This window comes from Melanerpes formicivorus, unplaced genomic scaffold, assembly GCF_026170545.1.
Source record: "Melanerpes formicivorus ecotype bairdi unplaced genomic scaffold, bMelFor1.0.p_v2 SCAF_34, whole genome shotgun sequence".
Classification (NCBI taxonomy): domain Eukaryota; kingdom Metazoa; phylum Chordata; class Aves; order Piciformes; family Picidae; genus Melanerpes; species Melanerpes formicivorus.
The window spans coordinates 7,057,275-7,066,548 of NW_027142386.1; the positions used below are offsets into that span (position 1 = coordinate 7,057,275).

A 9,274-nucleotide genomic window follows, 5' to 3' on the forward strand; every position below is an offset into this window, starting at 1 on the left:
TCGCTGCCCTTACCGCCAGCCTGCATTTCTCACTGGCTTTGGCCACAAGCCTATCGAAGGTACAACAGGAAGCAGGGCAGTGCACGCTGCAGGCAGCCCCAGCCAGTTCCTCGGGCCCAGCCTGTCCCCTCGGGAGCCCGAGGAGGCCGGCGCCCGGGCCGCAGGGGCGCAGGAGCGGGGTTAAGCCCCGAGTCCTTGGCCTGGCCTCGGCGCTGCCCTGCTCGCCATGGCGCCCGCCGACCTTCCCAACATGGCGGCCGCCGCGCCGGGTCCCGCCCCTCCGCTGCCATTGGTGAAGCCCGCACGGTGGAGCGATCCTATTGGCCGCTGGGCGGGGAAGGGGGAGGGGCGTGCGCGTGTGTGGCGGAAGGCGGCGGGGCCGGCCGGGGATGTGGAGGGCAGGCATGGCCGCCGGGGACGGGCTGGGCCCGGCGCTGCGGGCCGTCACCGAGCAGGTGCAGCAAGCGGCGGCGCGGAGGCCGAAGGTAAGGAGCGGAGGGAGCCGGGAGCGCGGCGGGGAAGCCCTACCCGGGCCGGGTAGGCCGGCAGGCCATGGCGGCGGGTCCTCCGGCGCCGCAGAGCCCGGGCCCCGCGCCGCGAGGGCAAGCCCTGGGACACCATGGAGACAGCTCCACACCCCCACAGCGACGGGCACGGCCTCCCGGCGCCTGGTTCTGCTCCCCAGCAGCCGAGACAGCGTCCTCAGAAACAGGCTTCCCCCTCCTCTGCGTAGGGAGAGCCTCCCCCCGCCCCCGCTTCGGCGCGGAGGCCGCCCCCGACCTCCTCCCGTGGCAGCTCCAGGCTGTGCCGTGGCCTGACCCGGGACGGGGCGCTGGCTGCCTCGGGACACTGGGGAGGGCGTGGGGCAGGTTGGAGCCTCCCGTGGGCTTTCCCCCTCACTCTGGGGTGCTTCTGCAGGGGCTCCCGGCCGTGCAGCCGCGGCTGGTGGCCGTCAGCAAGACGAAGCCGGCAGAGATGGTGATCGATGCCTACAGCCACGGGCAGCGCAGCTTCGGGGAGAACTACGTGAGTCGGCCGGGCCCTGGGGGGCTGCCGGTGGGGCTGGGCACGGGGAGTGGGGCTGGGGGAGAGCATCAGGCCCCTGGCTTCGCGGTTATGAGGCGCACGTTGGTCCCAGGAGCACTGCAGGCAGAGCAGAGTGTGCTGTGTTTGGTGCGAGCTTAACGAGAGGCTGTCTTGAATTCTCCTAGGTTCAAGAGTTGCTAGAAAAGGCATCAGACTCCAGAGTAAGTACACAGTTCCTTGCTCCTTCTGCAGTTGTGTCCTGAGAGCTGTTTGGCCAAAGCCTGGTCTCTGTTAGGGGTTTGGTGATGGAGGCCCTTTGAGCCTTGGCTGTGCAGATAAGCTCTGGGGCTGTGCTTAGCTCCTTTGCCCCTGCCCAGTTGCCTCTCCTTGACTTCCAGAGGGTTCTGTGAAGTCGTGGGCCTTAGTCATGAAGTATTTGTCTGAACAATGCTTCACCTTCTGTGCCTGCTGCTGCAGGAGATGTACAGTCATGAGGGGGGCAAGAGAACAAAGCAGAAACAGTTAGGGGGAAAGAGCATTTTGTGCCTGCTCAGACACAAAAGAGCTTTGCCTTCCCCACTCATGGTGTAAAGCTCTGCAGGCACAGCCCTGCCCCTCCCCTGCCTCTGAAGCAATCTCAGTGCACACCACAGCCTGAGCTGTGTCCTTCAGGGTGAAGAAGAAGATTTGGGTGTCTGGTGTTTTGTTTGTGGAGAAACTAAGAGCTGAGCACTGCCTGGAGGAAGAGGGAGGAGGCTCTCAAACCCAGCTGTGCCTCTCTGCTTTCAGATTCTGGCCTCTTGTCCAGAGATTAAGTGGCATTTTATTGGCCATCTGCAGAAGAATAATGTCAACAAGTTGATTGGTAAGCACTGGCCCTTCCTAGCTGCAGTGACCCCTGGGCAGCAGTCCTCAGAGGTCAAGGAACAGCCCTGTGTCCATTAACCCCCTGGTGCCTGGCTGTGAGGCAGCCACAAACACTCCTGTGCCAGCAGGACTGTCCTTCTAGAATGGTTTGGGCTGGAAGGGACCTTCAGGATCATTGAGTTCTCACCAGGGACACCTCCCACCAGCCCAGCTCGCTCCAGGCCTCATCCAGCCTGGCCTGGAGCACCTCCAGGGAGGGAGCATCCCCAGCCTCCTTGGGCAACCTGTGTCAGTGCCACCACCTTCAGCCTAAAGAATTTCTGCCTCATCTCCAGTCTCAATCTGCCCTCTCCCAGCTCCAAGCCATTGTTCCTCATCCTGTCACTCCCAGCCCTTGTCAAAAGTCCCTCCCCAGCTCTCCTGCAGCCCCTTCAGGTCCTGGAAGGTTGCTCTAAGGTCTCTCTGGAGCTTGTTCTTCTCCAGGCTGAGCAGCCCCAACTCTCCCAGCCTGTCCCCACAGAGCTCCTGTCCCTTCTCCAGCACTCTAGAGGATCATCTTTGTGGCCTCCTCTGTACCTGCTCCAGCAGTTCCATGTCCTGATGCTGTGGGCCCCAGAGCTGGACAGAGAGCTCCAGGTGAGGCCTCAGGAGAGCAGAGCCTGTCCTCAGCCTGTGTTTTCTCCCTAGCTGTCCCTAACCTGTTCATGCTGGAAACAGTGGATTCTGTGAAGCTGGCAGACAGGGTCAACAGCTCTTGGCAGAAGAAAGGCTGCTCTGAGAAGCTGAAGGTGATGGTGCAAGTCAACACAAGTGGAGAGGACAGTAAGTGGCTGCTGCTGGGGGGTGCTGCTCTGTCCTGCTGAGCTGCCAGCAGCAGCCTGCGTGGGCTGGGCTGCTCTGAGCACCTGTGGGCCGCTGCCTGGCTGCAGGGAGGGGAGGGGCAGGGAGGGGAGAGGCCTCTGGCCAGAGCCTGGCACAGGTCTCCCTGCCTCCCGCCAGGTAAGCACGGCCTTGCCCCTGGAGACACCGCGGCTGCCGTGGAGCACGTCCTCACCAAGTGTCCCAGCCTGGAGTTCGTGGGGCTGATGACAATTGGCAGCATTGGGCATGACCTCAGCAAGGGGCCAAATCCTGACTTCCAGGTGAGGCTTCTCCAGAAGGAAATGCCAGCTGTTGGCTGGCCCAGCCCGAGCCAAAGGCTGTTAGTGGAAGCCCCTTGTTCAGAGCAGTGCAGAGCTCTCAGGTGCCTGTCAGTGCAGCCAGCAGCCTGCCTGGGAGTGTTTGGCTCTCTTGGGGCATCCTTGTGCAGCAGCTGCTGGCCTGGATCTCCTGCTCCTGCCTCCAGCCAAGGTTTCAGCCAGGCACAGAGTGTGTGCAAGGCTGTGTCTGTGTCAGGCAGAGGAATGAGCTCTCTGCTCCTCCTCTGTCACGCTGCTGGGGTAATTGGAGGTCTTGTGGAAGTGGAGGTGGCTGTGAGGGAGGCTGTGATGGGAAGCCTGCAGGCACTGTCATGGTGCTGCAGAGCAGGCTTCAGTGGCAAGTGTGGGAACTGCACCTTCTGTGTGAAGGAGACTTCAAAGCAAGGCAGAAATGGTGATCTGAGAAGCCCTGAGACACTGCTGCCATGGCTGCCAAGCCCCTGAGCCTCCCTTTTGTCCTCCTCCCTTCTAGATGCTGCTGTCTCTGCGACAGGAGGTGTGTGAGAAGCTCAACCTGCCCCTTGAGAAGGTGGAGCTGAGCATGGGCATGTCCACAGACTTCCAGCATGCAGTGAGTCTGCTTACCTCCTGCCACCCCTTCTCTCAGGCACCAAACCCACCAGCACCAGGCCCCACCCAGCTCCAGGTGGTGTCCAGGCAGGCCTCTGATGCCTCCCCTTAGGATGGAGATACCAAGCCATGAAGAACAGCTCTCCTTGGAGTCCTCTGGGGGAGTCCTGGGGCTGCAAGCAGGCCCAGCCCCAGCCCCTGCCCCTGCTGGGGGAGTCCTGGGGCTGCAAGCAGGCCCAGCCCCTGCCCCTGCCCCTGCTGGGGGAGTCCTGGGGCTGCAAGCAGGCCCAGCCCCTGCCCCTGCCCCTGCTGGGGGAGTCCTGGGGCTGCAAGCAGGCCCAGCCCCAGCCCCTGCCCCTGCTGGGGGAGTCCTGGGGCTGCAAGCAGGCCCAGCCCCAGCCCCTGCCCCTGCTGGGGGAGTCCTGGGGCTGCAAGCAGGCCCAGCCCCTGCCCCTGCTGGGGGAGTCCTGGGGCTGCAAACCTACCCACACAGTGGCTGCAGGTGCCATTGGGAACCATCCTCTTGTGCCATGCTCAGTGGGCTGTGCTGGCAGGGGTGGGTGGCAGCCCTGCCCTGAATTCTCCTCTCTGTCTCTCCCCAGATTGAGGTTGGATCCACAAATGTCAGGATTGGAAGCACCATCTTTGGAGAGAGAGATTATTCCAACAAAGCAGCTGGGGGGAAGTCCCCTGTGGAGCCCAAAGGGGAAACAGAGACCTTGGCAGTGCAGGGTCAGTAGGTGGAGGGGGAAAACAAAACCAAGCAAGCAGCCTTGATGGAGGACAGATGATGGGAGACCTCACTATGCATTCTCACCTCCCTCTGTGTCAGCATCTCGTGGTGATGGTGAGAGGGAATTCCTCAGAGCAGAGGCCAGGAAGGCCTCATGGTGCAGTGTGGTGACAGAGAACCCCTAGGAGCTGGGAGCTTCCATAGCCATCAGATGATAAGAAGATGTCTGCTTGTGGCATCTGGGCTCCTCCAGGGCCACTGAGGAGGTGACTTTGGGGGACCTGGGTTGAACAGAGCAAGGCTGTGCCAGGCTGGAGCTGCTGATGAGGAAGCTGTGTCTGCAGCAGTGGTGGTGGTTCCACTGGGGACTGGATTCTGCACGAGTTAGAACCTTGCCATCAGTGTTTCCCCAAATAAATCTTGCACCTGGCCTCTGCTGGGGGATGCCAGAGCTGTGCTGTGACGCTGGAGGGGCTGTGTCCACTGACACAGGGCACACAAGGATGGAGGAGGAGTGTGGAGGCCACCAGGATGAAGCTCAGGGTGCAGGGTTTTGGGTGCAGGTCCTGAGTGTGGCAGTGGCCCTTGGGCTGAAGTTTGTATTTGTCCTTTTCAAGCTGGCACTGCTCACTTCTCCTGTTGGTTCCATGTCCCCTCAGCTCTTCTGGGATCCCTTCAAGCTTCCCCCTCCCCAGCTGTGAAGAGCTGGGGGGGTTATCTGCCACCCTGCCTAGTAGTTCAGGAGGTTGTGAGTTCTTCTGGGTCCAAAAGGCTTTTCTGTGAGGTTCCTGCTCTACCATCAGCTTGCTCTGGCTTCCCAAAGCAAGTCACTGAAGTGTGTGGTGCCTCCCCCATCCCATCCCCATCTGTGTGAGCACCACACTGCTCCTCTCACCTGGCTGCAGGGAGGTTTGCTGGAGGCCCTTCAGGGAGAGTGCCTCAGAAAGCCAAGCATCATCCTCCTCTGCTCTTCTAGGCCTCTCCAGACAAAAGCTCTCGCTGCTGGCAGAGCTTCCAGGCTGTGTCTTGATATCTTCAGTGCTGCTCTAGCCATCACTTCTCCTGCAGGGGGGCCCCTGGACTCTCTCTGCAGCAAGCATCCATGCAGGTGGGAGCAGAACCTCCTGCATTACATCTCCTGCTGGTCAGCCAAGCAGTAGCTCCAGCAGGTAGCTCCCAACGAGTCTCTTGTGTTCAAACTCCCATCCTTGGGCTTTGGCCTGCTGCTGGGAGGAGGAGATGTGGATTGCCAGCAGAAACATCCTCCCCAGGCTTCTCTGTGTGTGTGTGTGGTCAAACCTAGCTTTGGTTTCAACTCTCTTTGACTTCCAAACGCTGAATGTAAAGCGAAGAGAGGCGGCGCTGCCTCCTCCCCCTCCTAGCTCTGTGCTGTAGCAGCATGGTGCAGGCTGAGCCCCCCTCAGCCTCTGCAGCCTCTCTTGGGTCCTACTCTATTCATATTAAAACAAACCAAGTGAGTTCTGATGCCATCTGTGCCAACTCTGAAGCTATTAAAGATGTTATTTTTATGTTCCAAGCCCTGAGGTGTTGAAGCTCTTTCCCTGACCTGGGGCTGCTGGGGGGGCAGGACTTGGCTGGTGGAGGGAGCAGGAGGGTGGCTGGCAGAGAGCTGGGGCAGGAAGGGAAGCTTGCTTTGCTCAGGAGGGGGAAGAAAGGAGCTGGTGAGCCGGTGGGATGTGAGGTGTTGCTGGAGGAGCCCTCTGGGTGGCACTGCTCCCTAGGGCTGGGCACTGCTCCTGGCTCACACCTCTGCTGCCCGCAGGCAGGTGGAGGCCTCACAAATAACTGTTCCTGTTCCGAGGGTTGAAGTGAAGCCCTTCCTCTCCCACCTCCCTCTCCTGCCCCAGCAGCCCCTGCTAAAAAGCTGCCCCTGGAGGGTTGCCAAAGCCTGGCCCAGGCTGCCCAGGGCAGTGGTGCAGTCCCCATCCCTGGAGGGGTTTCAGAGCCGTGGAGATGTGGTGCTGAGCGCCATGGGGGGTGGTGCTGGGTTAGTGGCTGCCTTGATGATCTGAAAGGACTCTTCCACCCAAACCCTCTCCACAGTTCCTTGAGGGCCTGGACTCCAGCCCAAGCCAGGAGGGTGCAGAGCTGTGGTGTCAGTGATGCCAGACACCTGTCTGGGGGGAGCAGGGTGCAGGCCTCCGGCTCCTGCCACAGAGGTCACCCAGCAGCTGGGAGCTGTTGGTCACTGGAGTGGAGCCAAGGAGCTGGAGATGAAAGGCTCCCTGGCCTCTTAATGAACTGCTCCCTGCCCAGGCTCCCCAGCCCCTGCACCCTGAGCTTTATTTACATCTGTGAGGAGCCCTTGGCTGGGTTCCTGCAGCAGCAGCAGCTCGGCTCCCCTCTCCTCGGGCCAGTGTCACTGTCAATATTTGCCTTGCAGGAATGCAGCCAGCAGAGGAAGGCTGCTGCTGTGACCAGACTCCTCCTCCTTCCCTCCCTCCTGACTTGCAGCCTTCTCTGCTGGCCTAGGAGCTGTCACCTCCAGCAGCCAAGCTGCAGCCCCAGCTTGTGCAGCAGTCTCCCGAGGTGGCATTCCCTTGGCCCTTGGATGAGGTCTGGCCAGGCTGAACCCCCCCAGAGCTGTGCCACTGTGTGGAGCAGGACCTCAGTGCCTGAAGGGGGCCTGCAAGAAAGCTGGGGAGGGACTTTTGGCAAGGGCTTGGAGTGCCAGGATGAGGGACACTGGCTTTGAGCTGGGAGAGAGGAGACTGAGACTGGAGAGGAGGAAGAAATTGCTGAGAGTGAGGGTGGGGAGCCCCTGCCACAGGCTGCCCAGGGGGGCTGTGGAGTCTCTTTCTCTGGAGACTTTCAAGACCTGTCTGGATGTGCTCCTGTGTGACCTGCTCTGAGGGCTTCTGCTTTGGCAGCAGGGTTGGACTCAATGACCTCTGGAGGTCCCTTCCAACCCCTACCACTCTGTGATTCCTGTTCCAGGAAGTCTCTGAGCTCTGCAGGCTCCAGTTACCCGTTAGGTGAGAGCCCAGGCTTCCATCCCTTCCCTTCCCTTCCCTTCCTCCCCCCAGCCAGGCTGGGTTTGTTTTCCATCAGATGATAGAAAATGCTTGCAAAGGGGCTGGAGCCAAGCTTGGCCTCTCTGCCACATCACCACCTGAGCAGAGGTGCAGGGAGGAGGCAGTAGACCCCCACAGGGTCTGCTGAGGCGCCAGAGGCTTCTGTAGAGGCTCCATAGGCCCCTAGAGAGGCTCCCACTGTCTATACACAGGCTGCATAGGCCTCTAGAGAGGCTCCAATGGCCAATATAGAGGTTCCTTAGGCCTCCTTAGAGGCTCCCACAGGCTCTTCAGAGGCTCCAAAGGCCTCTAGAGAGGCTCCCAGGGTTCCATGGTGCAGGGAGGTGCCCCCTCCCTAGTGTCTCGGTGCCTGGCACCCCTCCCTGCACAGGTGGGCACAGGCTGCTGGATGTGCACGAGCAAAATCAAGAGATTTGGGTCAGTTCCCTGCTCCTGCTGCCGATGCAGGACTGGCCAAGCCCTGGCACAGGCTGCCCAGGGAGGTGCTGGAGTCCCCAGCCCTGGAGGTGCCCAAGGAACCTGTGGCCATGGCACTTGGGGCTGTGGTTTGGCAGCCAGGGTGGGGCTGGGTTGAGGGTTGGCCTGGACGCTCTCAGAGGGCTTTTCCAACCCAAAGAGTTCCCTGCTTCTCGGCTGGGGGCAGGTGAGAGCCCGGGGGTGGAGGCTGGAGCAGCTGAGCCCCGAGGCAGAGCCTGCTGCAGCCTTTCAAAGTGGGAAGTGTGTTTATTTCTGGGCTATCAGGTTTCCGGCAGGAAGGCAGGCAACTGCCAAGGTTTTTATTGGATCCCAGTGAAAGGAATTTCAGAGAGCCCTGTGCTTGTTGTCCTTCCCTGTGCCTGCAGTGGCTCAGGAGTGGATTTACCTTTGAACAGGAGCGAGGGGCACAGGGCTCTGGCACCGGCACCAGCACGGCCCTGGTGATGGAGTTTCAAACAAGTTTGCTTCTTGTCTCCGGGGCAGGAGGCATCAGGAAGGGCTGGGGAAGGATGGAGAGGGGTTTGGAAGGAGTTGAAAGGACCTCAGCTCTGCTGGGCTCTAAGCATGGGGGAAGTGTTGCTCGAGCTCCTCTCCTGGTGGCAGGGCTGGGGCTGGGACAAGGCTTTGACTCTTCCCAGAGGTAGTTTGATAGGAGGTTGAAATTCTGAAGACCTCATACAGAGGCTTGGATGCTGCCAGCACTGAGATCTGTGCCAAGTGCCATCCCTCTCCCTGATTCCCCAGGGTGTCTTCCAGCCTGGCTGTGGAGCCCCAAGGAAGGGGAAGAAGAGGAGCAGCAGGGTTGGAGCTGCACTCAGTGGGAACAGGAGGGTGAGGAGCTCTCAGGCTCTTCCTGCAGAGCAGAAATGAAACAGAGCAGCACAAAGTGGGGGTGAGGATGCTCTGGAGCCCCCTTTGGGTTCTGGGAGGGGTTTTGTGCTGTGCAGATGCCCACAGGATCTCCAGCCGGATACTGGACACAGGCAGTTTCCTGTTGCTCTTCCAGCTTCAGCTGCAGGATCTGGGACCAGCATCCTGCAGCCCTGAGCACGGGAGGGGAATTTCTGCAGTGGAAATTTTGCTCAGTGGAAAAAAGGAAGGGAGGAAAACAAACCCCCCTGAAGGCAGAGGGGAAGGTGTGGGCACGCTGCTGCCTGCTGGGCTCTCACTAACAAGGTGATGATGCTCTCCAGGTCCCGTGGCCGACCCCATGGCCAGGGGCTGGAGGTCTGCAGGGGCTGTGACTGACCATGGAAGAACCCCTGGGGACTTGCTCCTGGCTGGAAGCAGTGAGAGCCCAGCAGAAAGGTGACAGCTGCTGGGGAGCTGCTGGGGAGCAGGGCTGA

General features: G+C 60.6%; 1 protein-coding gene across 1 annotated transcript; it reads left to right on the top strand.

Annotated features, from left to right (window-relative positions):
• Positions 1-365: 365 nt before the first annotated feature.
• On the top strand, positions 366-5,932 carry PLPBP (pyridoxal phosphate binding protein). The gene is made up of 8 exons (XM_068156707.1): positions 366-485; positions 919-1,026; positions 1,212-1,247; positions 1,816-1,891; positions 2,581-2,715; positions 2,893-3,035; positions 3,565-3,663; positions 4,265-5,932. Exons 1-8 carry the CDS (start codon positions 390-392, stop codon positions 4,400-4,402), a joined length of 831 nt encoding a protein of 276 aa, XP_068012808.1. The 5' UTR covers positions 366-389; the 3' UTR covers positions 4,403-5,932.
• Positions 5,933-9,274: the final 3,342 nt, after the last annotated feature.

Coding starts and splice junctions, on each gene's coding strand:
- PLPBP (XM_068156707.1), top strand. CDS start 390: ATGTGGAGGGCAGGCATGGCCGCCGGGGACGGGCTGGGCCCGGCGCTG. Junction 1,248..1,815: donor AAAAGGCATCAGACTCCAGA/GTAAGTACACAG, acceptor CTCTGCTTTCAG/ATTCTGGCCTCTTGTCCAGA. Junction 3,664..4,264: donor CCACAGACTTCCAGCATGCA/GTGAGTCTGCTT, acceptor GTCTCTCCCCAG/ATTGAGGTTGGATCCACAAA.